Raw genomic sequence first — 25217 nt, 5'->3', positions numbered from 1 at the left:
GGTCATGGTCTCGCACTCCATGAGTTCGAGCCCTGCGTTGGGCTCTGTGCTGACAGCTCAGAGCCTGGAGCCTGCTTTGAATTCTGTGTCTCCCTCTCTCTCTGCCCCTTCCCCACTCGCACTCCATCTCTCCCTCTCTCTCAAAAATAAATAAGCATTAAAATTTAAAAAAACCACAGACACACACCGAACCCCAAACTACTCTTCTCTGTATGAAAACAACCTTAAGGATGGATGTAGACACACACACACACACACACACACACACAGTCCACAAAAATAGGTGACTGGCTGGATATTAGTAGAGAGTACTGACAGAAAGAGTGAGTTTTCTTCTGCACTGAGCTGCACTGGTGGGAAGGTGGGGACCATGCCCCCCGCAAGTCCCCAACGTGGAGAAGTTAAAGATGGCTGCACATTCTTTGAAATTTCTTCCAAGAGGTGGGGTTTATGTCTCTTTCTCTGAATCTGGGTGGGTGGCTCTGTAACTGCTTGACCTGCATTTAGTAAGGCTGAATATGCTTCTACTGAAGCCCCAGCAATGCCACCACCTTTAGGTGTATATGACAGGGAGATTCCCTTACCTGTGAGTGAGGAGACGTGCTCAAGGATGTCCATAGGTGCAGAAGCAACTGACCCCGTTCTGCACGGAGGAATGGATACACACGCTCATGCAAAGGAATGCTCATCACGGTGGAAAGGAATAAACTTGAGTTATACACATCAACACAGACACATCTTACACACAAAAAGCTACAGACACATCTTACAGGCAGAAAACTAAGGGGACATAGCCAAATGTAGGACGGGGTTTCTCAAAATTTTTTCCTTTATTGCCGCCCCAAAGAGTCTTTTTAGACATTTATTCCTAATTCCACCCCCCCAAGAACCAATTATCATTCCAGTTGAGAACGCATGATGTAGAGGAATGCGCAAAGTATGATACTATTTATGGAGCATTTAAAAGGAGGCACGGGGTGCCTGGGTGGCTCCCTCAGTTAAGCACCGACTTCGGCTTGGGTCATGATCTCACAGTTTGCGGGTTCGAGCCCCTCGTCGGGCTCTGTGCTGACAGCTGGGAGTCTGGAGCCTGCTTCGGATTCTGGCTCTCCCTCTCTCTCTGCCTCTCCCCTCCTCGTGCTGTCTCTGTCTGTCTCTCAAAAATAAACATTAAAAAAAATTTTAAAGTATGCACAGCAGTTGTGGTTTGCTTACGAGTACATACATATGTGGTAAAGACATACTTATTTTGAGAGACAGAGAGAGAGAGGGAGCATGAACAGGGAAGAAGCAGAAAGAGGCAGAAAGAGAGGGAGGGATGGAGAGACAAGAGAGAGGGAGGGAGAGAGAGAATCCCAAGCAGGCTCCTTGCTGTCAGCGCCGAGCCCAACATGGGGCTTGATCTCATGAACTGGGAGATCACGACCTGAGCCGGAATCAAGAGGTGGTCGCTTAATCGACTGAGCCACCCAGGTGCTTCCCTACCTATTAGCTGTTACCAGCTTTCCCCTACCTGAAAATTTCTCCAGAGCGTACACTAAAAACCTCATGAAAGATAATAAATTTAGTGGGCTGCAGTCACCACATAATGTGATAAATACAATCAAGAGTCACTAGTGCCTTTTTACAAATTTGACTAGGAGTAACGTGTACCGGGGGAGGGGCGGGAATCAGTGGGCACGAAGCATCTTAACAGAAACTTGTGGAAGATAGCAACGCACGTCAGAAGAAAGCAAATCCCACAGGCGTGGGGCATGGAACACACACCACAGAGGCTGTAATTTCTTAATTAGGTTCCCGAAGTGGCCTTCTCGGAAGATGCATCTGTATGTTTAGTTTCTCCTGTGTTCAGCACGTGGAATATATCCCACATGGCTGGTGGCCTCTCTGACTCCCATGGCCTGAGCCGCCCTTGCCTCTTAATTATATTACACTCCATCCGAAGGCGAGCTCTGTGCAATTCCTAAAAACCCCAAAGTTTTAGCTCACTTTGTTACATTGGGTATTTTATGCTTTTGCTTATTAAAATATTTTCCACATCTACAGGCCTATGTGTACCTCTTTATGTATACATAATATAAACAGAAATATATGAACGCCCATTTCTACAGCATTTGTCTTCATAATAAGACCCAGCAGGAATAAACAGCTTTGGTCTGTGCACGTTGAGTATATCAGATTTTGCATATTTTATTCTATTGTGCGATAAAGAAATGCATTGTGACGGAGCAATGTAATTTCTTTCATAAGTGATGCAGTACTTTAATATGTAACCACATAAGAGGCTCCCTCTCCCAAGCTACTACTGGATGAATGGCTGTAACAATTCTTAGAGATGAAGTCTGGCAACACGTCGCTATCATAACTTATTTCCAGATGAGTCTTTAGTTATAATTCCTGTAATTCTACAAAGGAGAAGAAAGGGAGCTAGGGCAGTTTATCAGGACAACGTTTTCTCTTTTTTTTTTCCTCGAAGTATAATTAACATACAGTATGATATTAGTTTCAGGTGTACAACATAATGATTCAACAATTCCGTACATTACTCAGCGCTCATCACAATAAGCGTCCTGTTGATCTCCTTCTAAAGGGAACATTTATGGATAGTGTCCCAAGGGAAGCCGTGCCTTTCTTTGTGCCAGGGATTGAGGTGAGCTTTGCACTCACCCTTTATCCTTCCCAAGCTTCTGGGTGATGGAGACTATAAACAAAGTACCCAAATGATGTCAGCATGAATGGCTGGATGCAAGTCTCTTAACTCTCAAATACAGGGTTCTCTGCAACAAAATACACTTTAGAGAGATGCCTGGCGTGGAACTTCCTGCTTTCTCTTTGAGCCCAGACCCATCTGTTTGCCTGTTGGAAGAGTGGAGTCTGCAGGGCAGTCTTTATGTCCACCCCCCACATTACTTCAGGGGGGTACACGCCTGCCTCGCTTACAGAGTGGCTGGTAGGACACATTGAGAGAGAAGGCAAGGAAATGCCACTTGAGCTCAAGAAGAGCAAAGGCGGAATGTGCCCAAGTGGTCTGTGGCCCTTAAAGCTCCATAACCCTATTGATTGAGAAAAATAGTACCCGATGAATAGCCTAGACTCTAACCAATGGGCAGAGATTGTAGATGTTCCCACTAACCCTTGGTCATCAGGTAGAGAGAGGTGTGGAGGCCCCTTCTTGTATGGAAACATAAGGGGGTGTGTTGATGCGGAGGGGTGGTGTAAACATTCCTCTTTCACCCAACGTGGATTCGCTAGCCCCGACCAGGAGAAGGTCATCCATTGGACTGGGGCCTCTGAAGTATGCTGTTCAAGTAAATGTGGCAGCCGAGGGTAGAGGTTAACATTTACTGAGTGTCTACTATGTTCCAATAATTCTATATACTTATCAAATTTCACTGTCCTATCATTTCAGGCTCACAGTAATCAGCTGGAGTTACATCGCACACGGAGGTCAGGGTCTAAAATTAGCCGGGAAGTTCCTCTGGTCAAAATGATTCATGAAGATCCCTTAGGAAAAGTGCCACACTGGCTGGCAAGAAATTTACTTTCTCTTAGTAAGCCCAACACAGCCGCATTTTTCACCAGCTCTGGAACCGAATTCTGAGTTCTGCTTTTCAGTTGAGCATGGGGTAAAATAGTTGTCTGTTTAGGGAATACAATGTTCATGAAATATGCATCTTTAAAAACTACAGCTATATTTAGCTAGTGAGATGCTTATGCTATATAAGAGGCAGTGAAAACAGGGACCAAATGAGGGTGCATCCATACATGGATGATTCTTACCTCATACTTGTGCTGGAGCTTGCACTTTTTGAGTGAAAAAGGGAGCAGAATGGTATTTCCTTCTCTTTTTGGGTAATTTAAAAAATTTGAGTATAGGTGACACACAATGTCACAATAGTTTCGAGGTGTGCAGCATGGTGGTTTGACACCTCTATATGTTATGCTGTGTTCACAAGTGTAGTCACCATCTGTCACCAGACAGTGCTATTACACTATCATTGACTCTACTCCTTATCCTGTGCCTTTTATTCTCGTGACTTATTCATTCTATAACTGGAAGCCTGTATCTCCCACTCTCCCTCCCCCATTTTACCCAACACTCCAGCCCCCACCCCCTGGCAACCATCAGTTTGTTCTCTGTATTTTTAGGCATGATTCTGCTTTTTGGTTGTTTATTATTTTTTTTCTAGGTTCCACATACGAGTGAAGTCATGTGGTATTTGTCTTTCTTGATCTGACTCATTTCACTTAGCATGGTACTCTCTAGGTTCATTCATGTGGTCTCAAATGACACAATCTCATCTTTTTTTATGGCTGTGTCATATTCTGTTCTGTATATACACACACACACAAACACACACACACACAACACATCTTCCTTATCCATTTATCTATGGATAGACACGTTGCTTTCATATCTTGACTATTGTAAAAAAAATGCTGCAATAAACATAAAGGTACATAGATCTTTTCAAATTAGGGTTTTTGTTTTCTCTGGGTAAATATCCAATAGTGGAATTATTGGATCATATGATATTTTTATTTTTACTTTTTTGAGGAGCCTCCATACTGTTTTCCACAGTGGCTGTACTAATTTACATTCCAACCAACAGTGTACCAGGGTTTCTTTTTCTCGACATCCTCGCCAACACTTGTTATGTCTTGTCTTTTTGATTTTAGCCATTCTAACAGATGTAAGGTGATATCTCATTGCAGATTTGATGTGCATTTCCCTGATGATGAGTGATGTTAAGCATCTTTTCATGCGTCTGTTAGCCATGTGGATGTCTTCTTTGGAAAAATGTCTGTTCAGGTCCTCTGCCCATTTTTAAATCATATTGTTTTTTGGTACTAAATTATAGAAGTTCTTTATATATTTTGGATATTAATCCCTTGTTGGATATATCATTTGCAAATATGTTCTCTCAGTCAGTTGCCTTTTTGTTTTGTTGATGGTTTCCTTCACTGTACAGAAGCTTTTTATTTTAATGTAGTTCCAGTAGTTTATATTTGCTTTTGTTTCTCTTGCCTCAGGGGACCTATCTAAGAAAATGTTTCTAAGGCCAATGCCAGAGAAATTACGGTCTGTGCTCTGTTCTAGGATTTTTATGCTTTCAGTTCTCACATTTAGGTCTTTAATCATTTTTTTAAAGCTTCTTTTTTTTTAAAAAAAAGTTTATTTGTTTGTTTTTGGAGGGACAGAGACAGCAGGGGAGGGGCAGAGAGAGAGGGAGAGAGAGAGAATCCTAAGCAGGCTCCACGCTGCCAGCTATGGAGCCTGATGTGGGGCTCGAACTCATGAATGGTGAGATCATGACCTGAGCTGAAACCAAGAGTTGGATGCTTAACTGACTGAGCCACCCATGTGCGCTTAGGGCTTTAATCATTTTGAGTTTGTTTTTGTGTGTAGTGTTAAAAAGTGGTCCAGTTTTATGTTTTTTACATGTGGCTGTCCAGTTTTCCCAGCATCACTTATTGAAGAGACTGTCCTTTCCCCATTGTGTATTCTTGCCTCCTTTGTCATAGGCTAATTAACCATATAATCATAGGTTTATTTCTGGGCTCTCTAGTCTGTTCCATTAATCTACATGTCTATTTTTGTGCCAGTACCACACTGTTTTGATTACTACAGCTTTGTAGTAGGTCTTGAAATTTGGAATTGTGACACTCCCAGCTTTGTTTTTCTTTTTCAAGATTGCTTTGGCTATGTGGGGTCTTTTGTGATCCAATGTAGATTGAGTATTCGTTGTTCTAGTTCTGTGACAAATGCTGTTGGTACTTTGACAGAGATTGCCTTGAATCTATAGATTGCTTTGGGTAAGGTGGACATTTCAACAATATAATTTTTTCAATCCATTCTCTCTCTCTTAATTTTGTTTTTCGCCAAGATTACATAATTGAATGTATCTGATTGTGCATATAATAAGACTGCATTATAATGGTGTATTAGGTTAGCCTAGGCCATGTTGGGCAACAACATCCTGAAGTCTCAGTGGCTGAGCCCAACAAAGGCATATTTCCCACTCACATGAAGTCTGAGAGGAGACAGTGACTCAAGGCGGCCATCCTCCTTTTGAAGACTCAGCAATGGACACTGTTTCCATCTTGTGTCTTTGCTGTCTCATCTTGTAGCCCCTGCAGTCACGTCTCTAGAGAAGAGAGCTGAAAGGTCGTCTATTGGCTCTTAAATGTTTTGACCCAGAAGTGACACACATCATATGCTCACAGTTCACTGGACAGATCTAGGTACATAGTCTTGTTCAACTTTAAAGGGCCTGGGAAATATGGGGGTGTACATGAATATGCAGAGAGCAGTAAATGTCTCTGCCACAGGTCGTGAATTTAATGAGTGATTCTGTGCATGGCTTTGTTCTAAGCACTTTATATGCATGATTTAATTTAATCTATGAGACAAGTAGGATTTTTATCTGTATTTGAAGTTGTGAAACAGAAAGCTGGAATCACTAAATGATTAATCTAAATTTACCCAGTGAATAAACAACAGGGCCAGGATGTGAACCCACCTTGATTTACATCGGAGCCCCTAATCCAGGTACTTGTCTTGTCATTGAGTCACACTTCAGCCCTCTCGTAAGACTTTAAAACTGTTGGTTGGGCCTATGACTGAATATTCATTGTAGTTTATCCTAAACTAAAGGGTTTGATTTGTATATGATTGGGGCATGCTATGTAGTCCGGAGAGTTTTTCCCCAAGTATTTCTTTTGGATGTATATATAACATATATTCTGCCCTCTCTTTAAAAAAAGTGTATCCTCGTCTATAATTTCCTCTTTCCTCCCCTGAAATGTCTTCTTTTCTCCTCTCACACTTAATTCACAACTTTGTTTTTATATAGGCATTAAAAATCTGTCCACGTTTACTTGAAAGCTGACAAATATCCCTATGGGCCAGGGCTGGAAGTGGTGCATATCACTTCTTCCCACAATCCATAGACCAGAACTAAGGCATCTAGCCACACCTGGCTGCAAGTGAAGCTGGGAAATGTAGTCTAGCTGTGGGCTCAAGAAGAGGAGATGGGTTTGGTGAATACCTTGACAATCTCTGCCACAACCAATATGAACATTAAGCTAGCATCTTCATAGAGGGCTCAGTTTATGCCCCTGATTAGGAGCAAGGAATCAGGATTACGAGCCAGGGGCCAGGAGAACCATAATACTTCACGTCAGCCTCAAGTGGGGCATGGCCTGAGGCAGGCTCATTTTTCTTATGCTACGAACATCATCTTGCAATAGTGTTCCGAGATTATATAGTAATGGATAGGCATCAGACACGGGATATATTGTAATCAAAGAAAGGATGACAGCCTGGAGACTCACACATTCAGATCCCCACAAGGTCCAGAGGCTAAGCACAGTAGACAGTACCAGGAGCTACTTGTTAAGAATGGTGGACCTCAGTCACATGGATATGGTCAACTCTAAGGGGTCTGGGAAGTGTAGTTTAACTGTATGCCAAACTGAATATGGTGTGGAGAACAATGAGCTAGTTTCTGCCACGGTGAGAGAGAAGTGATCTAATTTGTTGAAGTCACTGTCATTCCTAGCCTCTGTCCCCAACTGAAGTTACATCCATTTTAGTATTGAACAGTTTTGTCTTATATACCAGTATAACAAAATTGCCAAGAAGTATACAAAGATAAACTCTATAAACAAAGATAAATAATCTCTATAAAATTCAACATACTACCTGTTTATGTATGCACATGGGTCTGTAAATGGGAAGATAATAGTCCAAGAGAGATAGAGCGAGCAGGGGAGGGGCAGAGAGAGAGGGAGACATAGAATCCCAAGCGGGCTCCAGGCTCTGAGCTCTCAGCACAGAGTCCGACGCGGGGCTTGAACTCATGAACTGCAAGATAACGACCTGGGCTGAAGTTGGAAGCTCAACGGACTGAGCCACCTAGGTGCCCTGGGATGGACTTTTTTTTTTTTTTTTTAACCCATGTGTTTCTATACTGTTTATTTTTTTTTTTTTTTACAAAAGGAATATATTTATGTTTATAGTAAATAAATTTGAAATAAAAAAGAGCTCATATACAGTCTTGGTTAAGGCCTCTCTTGTTTTTACTTTTTAAATGTTTATTTATTGAGAGAGAGAGAGAGAGAGAGAGAGAGAGAATCCCAAGCAGGCTCCACACTGTCAGTGCACAGCCCAGTGCAGGGCTCAATCTCACGAACCATGAGATCATGATCTGAGCCGAAATCAAGAGTTGGATGCTTAACAGACTGAGCCACCCAGATGCCTCAAGGCCTCTTAAATAACCTATGTAATTCTGAACTCCAAAACTCATGAAGTTTAAGAACCTTCGAGAGTTCACACACAGCCCAGAAAATAAATGCCTAGATGTAAAACACAAGAATGGCAGTGAAATTGAGGGACTCGGAGAAGAAAAGAGAAATAAGGAAGTGGATATTAGATAAATGACAGCTTGTCTACATCGAGTGAGGACAATCAAAGGGAAGAGTGGCTTAACGTGCAAGAGTAAGGAGTTAGGTTAGTCATAAGCCAGATCTTTTTTCACGTTCTTGCTTGTAAAAAATTGGGCTGGGCTATAACGGGAGGGTGTGGAATTTCAGTTCCCAAGGGCTAGTGTGAAGAAAGAAGGAATATTGTTATATTCCTCAAGTTGGATAGAATTTCATCACCTTTGACTCTCGTGGGCATGGTTATTCGAGGTAAAACACACCGAAAGACTGTTTCTGTTTCCTATTTATCCGGGAGTTTTTGTCTTGGCTGGCACCGTTAGGAGAGAACTAGATAGTGTGTGTTTCGGGAGAGAGGGCAGGTTGGCGGAACGTTGCGCCCAGGAGGATGTGCCGGGCTGAGGCAGCACAGGGCTGTCATCCGTTAAGCAGGGCTGAGATATAGATTTTCACCATTGATTACACTTTGTTCTGTATTCTTTTATGTTCACATTCCCCGCCCCCCCCCCCCCCCCCCGCTTCTTAACTTTTCAGCTTCCTTAGGAGAAATATTTTGCTTATTAAGGATGGTATGAATAAATATTTAATCATCATCCCCTTATTATACTGCCTATAATGCTGGCAGAGCATTTTCTAACTTGATAAATGTGTTAAATTTACTTGTAAATTAAGGATATTCGTATTACAGATGGGTGTGTCACGAAAGGAATAAAATCTATGCTTAATACCATAAAGTCTTATAGGATACTCATGGTGAGCGAGCCTTCCTTTTTTTTTTCCTTTTTTTTTTTTTTGAGGTATTCGCAATTTCCAGATTTAGTGTTCACAATTTTAGAGCACCGAAGGGCAAAAACAGACTGGGATAAATGAGCAAAGTGATGTGAACTCATTTGCTGGCTGCTGTTCAACCTTTTTCTTCTTCAAACACCTTGAGACACTCCCCCCCCTCCCCCCAACAAGATCGGGGGTAAGGGAGAATCAGACAGAGGGATCAGGTGGCAACAGGAATTTCAGACTCCTTAATAACACCCCCGTTCATGTCAGGAGATCTTATATTTTGATAAAATTTAGGAGAAAAGTTTGGGATCCAATAATTTTCATTTTATAGGCTCTCCGCTTTGGTTTTTACCTCTGATCTGCTTAAGCGGTGCACTCCCCCAACAATTTATTGCCTTTTAAGGCTGTGAATTCGGAGGGCTGACAGTAAATCTGGACGAGCTCTAATATGCCCTGTGCCAACTGTAATTTAGCCGGTCCTTTGAGAGCACAAGTTTTTATTACCATAAATCTTCTGCTTCCAGGCGTCTCCCTGCTGACAACGTTGTCCAATTTTGGATCCCGACGTCTTCATTTCAAAAGCCCGAAAATGAAACCGCAAAGGTCAGGTTTCATTGTGATTGTGGGCCACGGGGAGAAAAAGACCACATTCCTCAGGATCGAGCGGCCACCCACCGCTTGCTTTGGCGAGCACAGGGCTTGGGCAAAATGTCACCATGCAATTCAGGTGAATGATTACACCTGGCACTCGGAGCATCAGGAAATATTTGGTCATATTTCAGTGTCTGACTCTGTCACCACACAAGGAGAGAAAGGTTTTCCAGAAGACTCTGATTTAGCATACATGAACACTGCGAACTTCCTACTTTTGGAATGTCCTTTTCTCCTTCTTTATATAACTGATGGCTCCCAACTTTCCGATCTTATCTCAAGCAGCACAACTTGACGCGGCTGACCTTTCAGCACCTCGCAGGTACCGGCGAAACAGGGATAACGATGCTTCCTGCATCAAAGAGTCATCGGGAAGATTAAATGAGTTAGTGCGTGCCATATACTTACGGGGGCCCCTGGCATGGAGTAAATGCTCAACCACGGACAGCTATTATTATGACCTCGATGACTACCACGGCCAAGGCTGCCTGTGCGAGACACTCTATGCGATTCACTGGCATTTTCTGTGTCATTCCCGCGGCAGCCCTGTGAGGTCAGCACTACTGACATTTCTGTCTGGCAGTGGAGGAAACTGAAGTGAGAAGGGTAGCTTGTTCAAGGTCCCAGGCCAAGTCAATGCCACATCCAGATTTTGCATCCAAGCACTCAGACCCCCGAGCCCGCGCTCATTAGCAAAGCCATGGTGACAAAGCTATGAAGCCGATGCTGTCACTGTCCTGCGCATAGCCCATCACTCTTAACTGCTTCATGGCACACCGGCCTGACTTCTAACTCCCAGTGCCTACATTTTGTCGCTCGAGGACTCTCTCTGACCTCCGAATCCTGCTTTACCACTCAGGCGGAAGACCGAAGGTGTCAGGGAATCAACATCCCTGGAGCAGTCCTCAGCTAATGACTGCTGGGGGTTTGTGGATAGATACCCTGGCTCCCTTGCCTCAGGGATAACTGAGACATACCCTCCCTGACTCTGCATCTGTTATTATCTTCCTTCTGCTCCCCGACTCACTTCTTCACCTCCTATTGTTTCCTCCACCTCCTGATAACTTACACTCGAACCTTGTCCCCGAGTCTGCTTCCGGGGGGAACCCGACTAAGATCATGTCTTGCGACACAAGGGTTCTGTGATTCTAAAGATATTGAAAGTGGAGAAGAGCGAAGGAGTGGCCGGACCCAGACAGAAGGAAGTAGGTGTACCACAAAGCGATGGGTCCTGCGAAGACGCGGCAAGGTTTCTTCGCCCAGTTTCTTAACTGCCCCAGTTTCTTAACTGCTGACATTTGGGGGCCAGATGTGACTTAGGGGGCTGTCCTGGGCATCGTAGGAGGTTGATCAGCATCCACCACGCATCCCTAGTTAGGACAACCCAAATTGTCTCCAGATATTGCAGATGTCCCCTTTGGTGGTGGTGGCGGGTGTGTGTGTGTGTGTGTGTGTGTGTGTGTGCGTGCGCGCAAAGTCACTCCCAGTTGAGAAACATTGAGTTAGAGAAATGAGACTGTCCTTTTGTGTTTGATTGACATACTGACTCAGCAGGTATTAATTCAAGAGAATTATAATGATATTAACATTATTGAGTTCCCACATGCGAGGCATTTTACGGGCTGCTCTACATGCCATGTCTCCTTTGGTCCTCACAGCAATTTTTTTTTTTTTTTTTTTTTTTTTGCCTCCGTAGTGAGGAAAACAAGGCTCAAGGAGAGTGAGTGATTTGCCCAGTGTCATAAAACAAGGAAAAGATGGACCCAGGGTTCAAATCCAGGTCTGTCAGGCTGCAAGCTTATGCCCCTTCAGCTAAGATTCATTCATTTATTCATGAGTGCCTCAAACAGATGCACTATTTATTGAGCATGTGCTGGGTGTCAGGGATGGGGCGTTAATAGAGAATGCTAGAAATCTAGTGCTCAGCTTGGTACCTGGCACAGAGTTGTGGCTCAAGATATATTTCTTACACCAAAATCAACAAAAGCAAATGACACGAAATGTGTGTGTGTGTGGGGGGGGTTAATCTGAAAAAATGAAATCACTTTTTTGGACATCATTTTGTTAGCATATGTGTTCTAAATTTCAAAAACCTTACAAATCAACTCTTGGAACACAACCTATTCAAAATCCGAGGAGCAACTGCATATAGTTTGGAAAATTCATTTTTCTCCTTATCCCTTCGATTTGAAAAATAAAGACTTCACTTTGTAAACCATATGCGATTATGATTTTAGTGGGTGTAATGATTTTTGGAGGGACTCATGGGAACACGAGTTCTGATGTTTTCAGAACACCGTTTCATTTCTATTTGACTTAGACAATTAGCAAGAGGACCTTAGCTGCTTAGCAGATCATCGTTTCACCTAAGTTTCTCAGGACTAGTAATTAGATAGTGGTTTCCAAGGTAATGGAAACGCAACATGTTTTGCCCTCTGGTGTTATCAGAAGTATAAAATGGGATTCTGCCTGTCTTAGTTTTTGCTTAGGTCTTAAAGGCTCTTAATATAAAATAAAAAGATGTTAAGTACTCTCACATTCTAATGTTCCAACCTGAGGTGCTGGATTGACACACATAGAATTTTGGACCCTTAGCTCAATATCAACTCAAGTATGTCCGAGGATTGATGCTTGAGAGGACAGGAGGGTGAGTGAGTGAGTGCGAGGGAGAGGGAGGGAAGGAGAGAGAGAAAGTTCTTTGGATTCTGTAGTTGTGTGACATTTCCTTTTTTTTCCTCCCATGACGGAGGTGAAGTTGGACGCTTACCCTCACTGCAAGTCAGTGAGAGGGGCTTCTTGGCACCTCTTAGAGACAGCTTGCTGCATGTGTCTTCTGTATTCAGGGAGCATGCAGAGATTGGAGCCAGACCCATGATGAAAGAAAGAGTATAAGCAAGGGAATAACTAAATGAAGTAGCCAATATTAGTTTCCTAAACTGGGTGACTTAAAAGAATATAAATCTATTCTTTCATAGCTCTGGATGCTAGAGGTCAGAGATCAAGATGTTAGCAATGCCACGCTCCATCTGAAGATTTGGGCAATCTTCCTTTCTTGCCTCTTCCAGCAGTTACCTATAGTCACCATGCTATACATTAGATCATCAGAACTTATTCATCTTATAACTGAAAGTTTGTTTCCTTTGACGGACATTTCCCCCTTCCTCCCACTCTCCAGCCCCTAGTAACCATCATTCTACTCTCTGTTTCTCTAAGTTCAGCCATTTCTTAAGCTTCCACATGTAAGTGAGAACATACGATATTGGTATGCCTGACTTATTTCACTTAGCATGACGACTTCAAGGTCCAACCACGTTGCTGCAAAAGGCAGCATTTCCTTCTCGTTTTATGGACGTATGATATTCTGTTGTATATGTTTTCTTTATCCAGGCATCTGTTGATGGACACTTAGGTTGTTTCCATGTCTTGGCTATTGTAAATAATGTTGCAATGAACATGGGGATATAGATATTTGAGGCGGTGATTTCATTTCCTTCGGGAATTGCTAGATCATATATAGTTCTACTTTTAACTTTCTGAGGAACCTCCATACCATTTTCCACAGTGGCTGCACCGGTTTGCATTCCTGCCAACAGCGCACAGGGGTTTCCTTTTCTCCACATCCGCACCAACACTTGTTTCTTGTCTTTTGGACAATAGCCATTCTGACACGTGTGAGGTGATCTCTCATTGTGGTTTTGATTTGCATGTCTCTGATGATGAGTGATGTTGAGCACTTTTGCATGTGCCTGTTGCCTATTTGAATGTCTTCTTTGTAAAAATGTCTATGCGAGTCTTCTGCTCATTTTTTAAGTTGGTTTATTGATTTATCTTTGCTATTGACTTGAATGGGTTCCTTATATATTTTGGACATCAGATAGGTGATTTGCAAATACTTTCTCGCATTCCATAGGCTGCCTTTTCGTTTTGTTGATTGTTTCCTTTTCTGTGCAGGAACTTTTTAGTTTGATGTAGTCCCACTAGTTTAACTTTTGTTGCCTGTGCTTCTGGTGTTATAGCTGAAAGAATAATCATTAAGAGTGATGTCAAGGAGCTTCTTCCTCATGTTTTCTTCCAGAAGTGTTATGGTGTCAGGACTTACATTTAAGTGTTTAACCCATTTCGAGTTAGTATTTTTGAGTGGTATAGGATAGGGGTCTGATTTCATTCTTTTGCATGTGAATATCCAGTTTCCCCAACACCATTTACCCTTTTCCTCATTGTGGATTCTTGACCTCCCTGTCAAGTATTAGTTGACTATATATGCATGGATTTTTTTCTGGGCTCTTGATTCTGTTCCATTGGTCAATATGTCTGTTTTTATGCTAATACCATACTGTTTTGCTTACTATTGCATTGTAATAAACTTTGAATTCAGGAAGTGTGATGCTTCCAGCTTTGTTCTTTCTCAGGATTGCTTTGGCTATTTGGGGTCTTTTGTGGTTCCACACACGTTTTAGGATCAGTTTTTCTATTTTTTGTGAAATGCCATTGGAATTTTGACAGGGATTATATTGAATCTATATATGGCTTTGGGTAGTATGGACATTTTAACAACATTAATTCTTCTGATCTATGAATCTGAAATATCTTTCATTTATGTCTTCTTTAATTTCTTTCATCAACGTCTTATAATTTTCAGTGTAGTGATCTTTCACCTCCTTGGTTATATATATTCCTAAATATTTTACTTTTTTGATGCTATTTTAAATGGGACTACTTTCTTTCTTTTTCAGATAGTTCATTGTTTAGTGTATAGATACACATTGATTTTTGTGTGTTGATTTTGTATCCTGCAACTTTACTAAATTCCTTTATTGGTCGTATCAGTTTTCAGTGGAATCTTTAGGGTTTTATGGAGATAAGATCAGATCATCTGCAGAGAAAATTTTGCTTCTTCCTTCCTGATTTGGATGCCTTTTATTTTTTTGTGTTGCCTAAGGGCTCTGGCTAGGACTTCAGCACAATGTTGAATAAGAATAGTGAGAGTGGGCATTCTTGCCTTGTTCCTGTTCTTAGCACAAAACCTTTCAACCTTTCCTCACTGAGTATGATGCTAGCTGTGGTCTTGCCATATATGGCCTTTATTAGGCCTACTAGCCTTTATTAGGCTGTGGTCTTTAGCTAGCTGTGGTCTTGCCATATAGGGCCTTTATTAGACCTATTATGTTGAGGTACATTCCTTCAGTACCCAATTTGTTGAGTTTTTATCATGAAAGGATGTTGAATTTTGTCAAATGCTTTTTCTGCATCTTTTGAGACCAGTGGCTACATCCCTTTTTTCTCTAGCTTTATTGAGATATAATTGACATATGATTTTGCATAAGCGTAAGACATACAGCAGAGTTATTTTATGTATGTACAGATTGCAAAATGATTACCGCATTAAGGTTAGCCAACACATCCGTCATCTCATATCATTCTAGGGTTTTTTTGTTGTTGTTGTTGTTGTTTTGTTTTTTTGCTTGTGTGGTGAAAATTTAACATCTACTCTCTTAGCAACTTTCAAATATACAATGCAGTATTGTTACTGCAGTCACCATGCTTTACTTATTACACAACATATTCATCTTACAAGTAGAAGTTTGTACCCTTTGATTACCTTCACTCATTTCCTCTATCCCCCACTTCTCACCCCTGGCAACCACTAATTTGTTCTCTTTTGCTATGAGCTTGAGTGTTTTTAGATTCCACATATAAGTGAGACCATGTTGTCACAAATGGCACCTACTTTTCTCACAAGCTCCCAGATGATGCCCATGCTCCTGGTGTGGGGACCCTACTTTAAGTCCTAAGGTTTTGAGCTCTCTGCTAAATATTGTGAACATGCCTCTTTTTTTGAGAGGAGGGGATTCACAGTTTCCAGCATTCTCAAGCAGCCTGTGACATGAAAAACATCAAGAACCACTGCCTCAAAGAAATTAAGGTATAACCAGCTGAGTGAAGAAGTTTGTATGAGATTTGAAAATACAAATTTGAAAAGAGGCTAAGATAGATACCCACGGTCAAGGCCCATAGGAGTGTCTTAATTTGTGGGAAGGAATAAGGCTGTGCTCTTCAATGTTCCCTTTCTCTTGAAGGTGGGGAAAGGGGAGAGGTGTTCTTTATTTCTGTGGCTCATATGGAGCTCAGTGCCTCAGTGTTGCTTCTTGGGCCCTACAGGATTTTCGGGTTTCTCTGCTGCTTCCCCCCCATTTTCAGAGATTGGTATAAGGAGATGGAAATGAAACAAAACACAAACCTTTTGGGCCATAATGGCCACCAGGGGTTGCTTTAAAATGCAGAGTCTCAGGCCTCAATCTAGAGCCTAGGAATCTCCATATTTCAAAATTACCTCACATGACTTTGATGTGGCCCTCCCCAGCCATGTTTTGAGAAACCCTGACCTGTTATTTTCTGAGTGTTATGCTGGCTTGAAGAAAACAAATTAAATCTCTAGGTGCACCACAAATCTAATTTCTCAGCTACCTGTGGTTATGAAAGCTAGGCATCTCTCTTTTCTTATTACACTTCCAGCTAGGGTCATTTCCTCCTAAGATTCTAACTCCCCTGTGCCCTCAGGTTAAGTCAGAGCATTTCTCCTCATTTGGCTTCCCAAGTGCCGGGAAGAACTACTGTGCCATGTTTTGTAACCTCTTCCCCGTACCCTGGAGGTGTGCCATCTCAGCGGTGGACCTAGTACTTTCTCTTTGCAACATGCTTTCTAGAGTCAGTAAACTTTATAAAGTGCTTCATGAGCTATTTGGACCTGAGGCATTGCATAAAGAAATTATGCAAACAGAGTGGCATTGGGTGTTGCAGGCAGGTGGCGAGAAATTTCCTCTCCTCCCCTCCTACCTGCCCTGGCCCTGGGAAGAATTTGAGCGCAGATCTGTTGGGAAGCCTTTGCGGAGAAAGGCTGAGCTGTTAGAAGAGTAAAGTTGATAACATAAGCTGGTAACACCTGCAGACTGGAGAAACCGTCAGGGGAGGCGATAGATTGAGATGCTGGATGTTATGCTTTGAGGAGGAAAATCCATCAGCTGAGGATATAATAATACGACCATTTACTGAGCATCTACTATAGGTCAGGCACCAAACTAGGCATCTGCTTATATACCTTTTCTTATTCCACATTGATCACAATGTTGTGAGGAAAGGTGTTTTTAATCTCCATGCCACAAAAAGGGAAACCGAGGCTCAGGGCCATGGGGTGAATTCGCTCCCTATAATACAATTACTAAGTCGAAAATCTAGGGTTCAAAACCCTGTTCCTTAACCACAACCATCATCTTGCCACTATACAGCTCTGCATCTATTAATAGCCGGGAGGTAAGTGGAAAGAAAGGAGAGAGGTGACAAGAGGCATGTAAGACTGATACTGTGATGAACACAAATCCCTTTCTGGCTTATCTTTCTATGCCAAGTTTTGGGATATTATTGCTATTACACAAACACTACTTCTTTTATGTTGTGCATGAAAAATATTTCCATTTCTGCTGGAGCAAAAATATAATTTTGGAAATAAGGAGATGAGGATAAGATTTTGAAAATGATAACTCAATAGATTTTTTTTTTTATTTCTTTGTAGGTGTCGTTCCCCTGCTACTATCTTATGAGTCATAAGGTTTATGGCCAGGGAAATAACGGGAGGAATCAAAGATCATACACATGAAAGGAGGAAATGAAGGAGAGATGCTTCTAGTCCACTGGGACAGGAAGTTCTTTTGGCTCTGGGAGGAAGACCCAAGGAAGGACAAAGAAGTTTAAGAGATCAGATTCTGGTGTCCTTACTTCTTCCCATGCTAATGGCTCAATACCAAGAGGTGAAAAATTCCACACAGGGGCGCCTGGGTGGCTCAGTCGGTTGAGTGCCCGACTTCGGCTCAGGTCATGATCTCACAGTTCGTGAGTTCGAGCCCCGCGTCGGGCTCTGAGCTGACAGCTCAGAGCCTCGAGCCTGCTTCCGATTCTGCGTCTCCCTCTCTCTGCCCCTTCTCCGCTCATGCTCTGTCTCTCTCTGTCTCTCAAAAAAATGAATAAACATTAAAAAAAAATTAAAAAAAAATTCCACACAGTTTGATAGGTGATGACCCAAAGAGGGGGGCTCAGGTCCTAGCTCATGTATAAGACTCTGAGAAGAAAACTCACAAGGCACTCCCCAGGCACACAATACTCATAGAATGTTCTGGAAGACAACCTAGGTTTTATTGAGTTCATCTGTTTGAAAAATGCCATAGACTTCTGATCTAATTGCTTTAGAGAGCTTTCAGTTTAGTTTTGTTAGTACAAAGAGGTCTCTTTACCAACTGTATTTTGGAAACACATACATGATTTCTTTCTTACTCTTCTTTGTTTTAGTAGCATAGCACAATGAGTCAGATTTCATAAAAGGTCAGAAAAATGTGACATCTCCTATGGATGCTGAAACTTGAGAGTCCTTACATGCCAAAGGGTAGAATTGGCTCCTCACTGCCTGCTCCCATTCCTGACAATACAGCATGGATATGAGCCATGCCTTTGACACTTTGTGTTCCTGGTAGTTACACAGAAATATAGGGCAGACAGAGATGGCAGTGCCTCCTAGGGATTAAGGGCTTCTTTTTTTTTTTAAGTTTGTTTGTTTATTTATTATTTATTTAGAGAGAAGGGGAGGGGCAGAGAGAGGGGGGAGAAACCCAAGCAGGCTCTGTGCCATCAACGTGCAGCCTGATGTGGGGCTCAACCTCATGAACCATGAGATTATGACCAGAGCTGAAATCAAGAGTTGGATGCTTACCCGACTGGGCCATCCAGGCACCCCAAGGGCTTTTTTAATTCAATTCGTCTCTCATGTACATGGCTTGATCTTATTTCAAGGAAATGGTGTAGAATATTGCAACTGTTGGATGTACTGTAAACAGATAGTGACTCAAGCATGTCTGAGGCTGCCTGATTTTATTATGGTGGTTCCTTGATATCATTACTGTGTTCTGGCTATCGGCCTTGGATGCTTGGTGAATTGATTGCAAGGACAGTTCAATTTGTTCATGGCTGCCAGTATCTATGTCCTTTAGGAGTGCCGTGCCACATCTGGGATTAGCCTTTTTGACTTGTTTTAGCCAAAGAGACAGTAGCATCTGTGACATGAGCAAAGACTTGAAAAGCAGTGCTGGTGCATCGGGGCTTGTCCTTTTAGTGCTCTTGGAATCTTGCCAGCAAGCCCAGGCTAGCCTACCGGGGGAGGAGACACCATGTGGAAAAAAACTGATAGTCAGCACCCAGTCAGCTTGGCAGGTGGTTACTGCTACATGTGTAAGTCCCAACCAAGGTCAACATGGTAGCTCAAATCAGCAGCACCAGCCAGTTTAACCCACTCTAAATTGATGATACACAGAATCATGAGATCAATAAACAGCTGTGCCTTTAAGCCACTGCATGGCTAGGTGGTTTCTTATGCAACTGAATTAATATAGATACTAAGAACATGATTTAGTTAGTCTATTCAGAAGTATTTGGGGTTGGGACGACCTCACAAAGGACAGATGCATTAAACAATGCAAATTTATTAATATACTAAGAAGCAAGACTGATAGGTAGACAGGATGATTATCCGTGCATTTTCTCCTTTTGGAGGATTTTCATGGGAGTCTGAATGATTCTCAAAAGGCAGCCTTGGTAGCAAAAATATCAGCCTCCAGGAGGCAACTGCTTGGTCTGAGAGCTGGCTTTCTGCATCCATGTCCACTCTCATTGTACAGCAGATTTACAAAGGAGAGAGGGAGAGGATGAGGGAGAGAGAGATCTCTCATGTCCAGGTGTGATAAGAGTCTCATCTTCCCTGGAGAGGCCATAGTTACATATACAGATTTTCCCACTTTGGGCTCCCCTTTCCTAGAAGCCATGAGACCTGCACCAAATGTGCCTCTTTGAAGTCACACCCAGGTCACTTTGCTTACGCTTGGAAATTATGACGTCTTATAAATCAGCTTTTATTATAGGTTAGTTCTATGGCATCTTATGTTTAAGGTTTTCAATCCTACATATTTTAATGTTTATGGGAAGAATGGATGGAATTGAGATGGACAGTTGATGGCGGGGCTACCATAGTCAAGAGGCTACCGCAGGGGTCCAGACAAGGGAAATGATTATTAAGATTAAGCTGTTGGCTGTGCAGATGGAGAGAAATAGATGGACTTGAGAGAGTTTGGAGGCAGGGCAGTCAGGGGTACCCCAGGATGAAAGTGGGGTAAAAGGGAGGGATCAAGGGTGATGCTGGGTTTTAGGAGGGAGCAGTTTGTCGATACCATTTGCCATATGAGGGAAAAATCTTTATCTTTGTCTTTCATTCTATGGAAAAACAGGGGCTCAGAGGCGTTAATCAGGATGACTTGGGCACAGTTCTGGCACCACTAAGCCCTGAGTAAATGTCAGGTTTTATTTTCATTGCCTAGTCACACAGCTAGTCTGACTCCAAAGTCTATATACTCCAAATGAGTGTTTCTTAAAGTTTAATGTGCTTACAAATCACCTGGCTATCTTGTAAAAAAGTAGATTCTGATTAAGCAGGCCTAGAGTGGGCCTTTCAATTCTTTATTTTTCATAAGGTTCCAAGTGGTGCCAATTCTGCTGGTCCACCCACTATTCCCTGAGTTACAGGGAATGGGAACATGAGATTGAATAATAGTAATGATGTCACTTTGGCAGCAATAATAGCTGAACACTTACAGAGTGTGGGCAAAGTCTGACCCATAGCTATCTGAGTTTGTCTTTAGGGTTTCAATTCCAAACTGTTAATGCAAGTGGTTGGGCTGGTTCTTGGAATAGAGGTACACTATGAAGAAGTCTCATGGTAAGAGACTGGGACACTCAAAATAGGTACTGAGCAGTTTCCTGTAATTTTGTGTATCCAAAGCCACGGCTTGTAGCCTTTTTGGCAAAACTGAAATATTCCAACAAGAATGAACCTTAGTCTTCCGAGAAGAAACAGAATCGTTTCCTTTGGAGCAAGGTATAGGAGAACTTTTCTGGGCATTCCAACAGAGACCTAGGGCAGCCTTGTGTAGAATGCCCTTGAAATGTAAGTGATGGAACCACATTTGACATTCTTTAATACATAAAGACTCACCCCTGTTTAGGAAGCTATCTCCAGGAGTTGACAGAACATAAAGACCTAAAGAAGCTATCGCAGGCTGTCAGAAAATATCCAACTACATTAGTACAGGATCAGCTCGCTTGCTCAACAATTTAACCCAGTATGCTGTTGACAGATTTCTTAAGCAGTTCCATCAAACTGCATGCAACCTGACAGCATTTTTAAGTACTAAGCCCACATTTTTGTCAAAGAAAAACATTTTAAGCTGATTTCTCTCTGGGGAGGGGGGGGTGGGTGTCAAGGTGTAAAATAGCTTTCATGGGCTGTCAGATGAATCATGGTGAGTTAGCATCAGAAGTGATTTTGATCACCAAACTTTAGGGCTGGAAAAAATTTAGAATCCATGGAAGTCACAGAATCTCAGAGCTGGTGGGAACTGAGCAGAGCTTCTCATGATGCAGTGGAGAAACGTGGGACTCCAAGAGGTGAAATGACTTGAAGTCATACAGCTAAGTGACACTACTGATTGACTTGACACACATCACTTTGTTAAACTCTAAGAATTGGAATCTCACAGAGCCCACATTTCCCATGGAGAGATTTATTAAAGCACTTGGGGAACAGGGAAAAATGGGACCTCCACATACAGACCATCTCCTGTCCTTGAAAAACAAAAGAGATTTAAAAGTATTCCACATTCCACAAATAGGAGACTCCTGACATTATCTCCCTCTTGGCAGGAGAATTTAAATCAGATGAAGGAATTTCTTCTTCCTTCTGAAGGTTGACACGAGCTAAGAGATGCTCATGAGATAGAAGGGAAGACGGTCCTTACTTGATAAGGGCTCCTACCTGAAGGGTTTTTTTTTTTTTTTTTTTTTTTTTAGGGATGACAGAGGTATGTTCCATATGCTAATTATATAGGATAATGATTTAATTTCTGTGCCTTTGATTTTCTCTGATTTTGGTTCTGTTTTTCCTAAGTTTTACAGTAAAATTCCTATAGAAAAATATTGAGTCCTCTTTTACATGCCCTAAGGGGAGAAGGGTATTGGTTTACACCTAGGACCCTCACTTGCAGGATTCAAGCACAACACCCAGCATGCCACTCAAGGCCATTAATGATCTGATTCCTGCCCTGCCGACATCCATCTACTATTTAGCCATGGGAAACCATATTTCTTCTCAAAATGCATCTTCCTTTTCCCTAACTCTGTATCTTTGCATTTTCTCTTCAATCTGCCTGGAATATCCAAGACCCCTTCCCTTCTACCCTGTGAACATTTGCTCATCCAATTAGACTGAAAGGGCGGGCCTACGCCGGCCGACTCCATCTTGTTCTGTGTCCTTCACCTTGACCACACCTCCTCCTCTTGAGTAACCCTCCCCCTCACCTGCCTAACAGGACTCGGACCCTTCCCCAGCCAATTGGCTGAGGCCATAGCCATTACCTCACCAACTGCCCCTAGGCCCCAATAAAACCTTTGTCCTTTTGAAACTCGCTCTCTCTCCCTGGTATCTCACCGCTGTGTTGGTGCAGGTAGGGGATTGAGCTCGAGCTAGCTCAAATAAAGGCTCTTCTGCTTTTGCATCGGACTTGGCTCCCTAGTGGTCTTTGGGGATCATGAATTCTGGGCATAACACTTGGGGGCTCGGCCCGGGATCCCCAAGACCCCCAAGGGACCCCCGACCCAGAGAGCCTGACTGGCCATGGTTAGTGTCTGTTTGTTCTGTCTTTTCTGTGTGAGCTCATTTCTGGAATTCTGGTAGTGCCCGACGCGGTCTAAGTGGATGCACTGGAGGACCACGGGCTGGGAGTTTTGGAAGATGTTCCGATCCTCCCTTCTGGAGGGACGTGGAATCCCCTCAAAGGTCTGAGACGAGGCGGGTCGCTCCCGCTGGTCGGCGTGAGGCTGTCGTCTTTGGAGGGGCGTGGAATCCCCTCAAATGTCTAAGATAGCTTTCAGTTTTGCTTCCATGGAGTTGGAAGACTTTCTAGGGGCCCTCTGTTTGTCTGTTTTTGTGTTTCTCTGTTTTGTTCTGTGGACTTACTGGATGGACGTTATGGGACAGACTCAGACTACTCCTCTAAGTATTATGATTGATCACTTTAAGGATGTGAGGGGAAGAGCTAACAACCTCAGTGTGGAAGTCCGAAAGCGTCGGTGGCAGTTTTTTTGTTCTAGCGAGTGGCCAACTTTCAATGTCGGATGGCCACCAGAGGGGACCTTCGACCTCCCTACCATCCACCGAGTCAGGAGTATCATCTCTCGGCCTAAGACGGGCCATCTTGATCAGCTCCCTTACATTATCACTTGGCAGGACCTTGTAAAAGACCTACCCTCTTGGCTTAAGCCCTTCCTAGCCCTGCTCCCTCCGGAGCCAAAACCCATTCTTGCTTTGCAGGGGACAAAGAAGAGGAAAAGTCTTACCCAGCCTTCAGCACCCCTCTACCCTGTCCTACAGGGGGGTACTGAAGAAGAATTAATTTTTCCTCCCCCGTATAATCCCTCTAGGATGCTGGAAGAACACCATCCTCCCCCTCCAGGGGAGGCAGACGCTGTTCCGAGAGCGGGAGGCGGAAATGCTCCAGTGGGAAGCCCGTCCTTTACCAGACAAAGGGCTCAGAGGGAGCAATCCGCCTCCGCCGCCGACTCCACTATTCTGCCCCTGTGAGCCACCGGACCCCCAGACGCGGAGGGGAATCAGCCCCATCACTATTGGCCTTTCGCCACTAGTGACCTCTACAATTGGAAAGCTCAGAATCCTAAGTTTTCCGAGAAACCGGCAGGGCTTATTGATTTATTAGACTCTGTTCTTTTTACCCATCAGCCCATGTGGGACGATTGCCAGCAGCTTTTGCAGGTCCTGTTCACGACTGAAGAAAGAGAAAGAATCGTCAATGAGGCCCGAAAACTAGTTCCGGGCGCAGACGGGAATCCCACCACCAACCAGGCTCAGATAGATTCCTCCTTCCCCTTAACTCGGCCCCAGTGGGATTTCAACATGGCAGAAGGTAAGGAGAGGCTCCGGGTCTACCACCAGACTCTAATGGGGGGTCTCCGAATGGCTGCTAGAAAGCCAACCAATTTGGCCAAGGTAGGAAATGTACAACAGGGAAAAGATGAATCTCCGGCTGCCTTTTTAGAACGGATCATGGAGGCATTCCGTACCTATACCCCCATGGATCCAGAGGCTCCGGAAAGCAAGGCAGCTGTTATCATGGCCTTTGTAAACCAATCGGCCATAGACATTAGGAGAAAATTACAGAAAATAGATGGACTAGGAGAAAAAAGTCTGCAGGACTTACTGGTGGTAGCCATGAAGGTATATAATAACCGGGAGCCTCCTGAGGACAAGCAGGCTCGCGCCATGGCGGCTGCCAGCAGTAAGCAGACTCGAGACCTGGCCAGAATATTACTAGCTACCACTGCTGACTCCCCTGAGGAACGAGACCCCGTCTCCGGCAGCTGGCAGACGACGCAAGAAAAGGTAAAAGAACCACCAAGGGGGGGAAGCAGAGGCTGCAGAAGGATCAGTGTGCATACTGCAAGGAGATAGGGCACTGGGCCCGAGATTGTCCAAAAAGGGCCGGCGGGAAGAGAAGCAAGACTGATCGAGTAAAAGTCCTAGAGCTAGATGAACTAAGTGATTAGGGGAGTCGGGGTTCGGACCCTCTCCCCAAACCCAGGGTAACTCTTAAAGTGGAGGGGACCCCTGTTGACTTCCTTGTCGACACCGGAGCACAACATTCGGTCCTCCGCACCCTACAAGGAAAACTAGCCAGCAAGAAGTCCTGGGTACAAGGGGCAACTGGTATGAGCCAGTATTCATGGATTACCCGAAGAACAGTAGATTTGGGAATGGGCTGGGTATCCCACTCCTTTATGGTAATACCAGAATGCCCCTACCCGCTGTTAGGACGGGACTTACTGACCAAGATTGGAGCTCAGATAACTTTCAGACAAGGGGGGCTTCAGGTCACCAATGGCAAGGGCCACCCCATCCAGGTCCTGACCATGAAACTGGAGGAGGAATACCTCCTCCACCAGGAGGCGCTCCCAAGAGAGGACAATATAGACAGATGGCTACAAGAATTCCCCTCGGTTTGGGCAGAGATGGGGGGGATGGGACTAGCCGCTCACAGGACCTCAGTCCTGGTAGAGCTCAAGCCAGGAAAGAGTCCGGTAAGGATCAAACAATACCCCATGTCTCAGGCCCGGAAGGGGATCCAGCCACACATCCGGAGACTACGAAGCCTAGGGGTACTAGTTCCTTGCCAGTCTGCCTGGAA

General features: G+C 43.5%; 1 protein-coding gene across 1 annotated transcript in view; it reads left to right on the top strand.

Moving 5' to 3' along the window:
* LOC128773789 (uncharacterized) overlaps window positions 1-25122 on the top strand; it is a gene marked incomplete at its 3' end in the record, with an annotated part of 39900 nt that extends 14778 nt beyond the window's left edge. The window contains 2 exon segments of the mRNA XM_053891375.1: window positions 23602-24377; window positions 24380-25122. Of these exon segments, the coding sequence (XP_053747350.1) occupies window positions 23602-24377; window positions 24380-25122 (1519 nt within the window).
* Window positions 25123-25217: the final 95 nt, after the last annotated feature.

This window comes from Panthera pardus, unplaced genomic scaffold (genome assembly GCF_024362965.1).
Source record: "Panthera pardus isolate Hobbes unplaced genomic scaffold, ASM2436296v1 HiC_scaffold_27, whole genome shotgun sequence".
NCBI classification, from domain to species: domain Eukaryota; kingdom Metazoa; phylum Chordata; class Mammalia; order Carnivora; family Felidae; genus Panthera; species Panthera pardus.
Note: the sequence above shows the minus strand (reverse complement) of the source record. Positions and strands in the feature narration are given on the sequence as shown.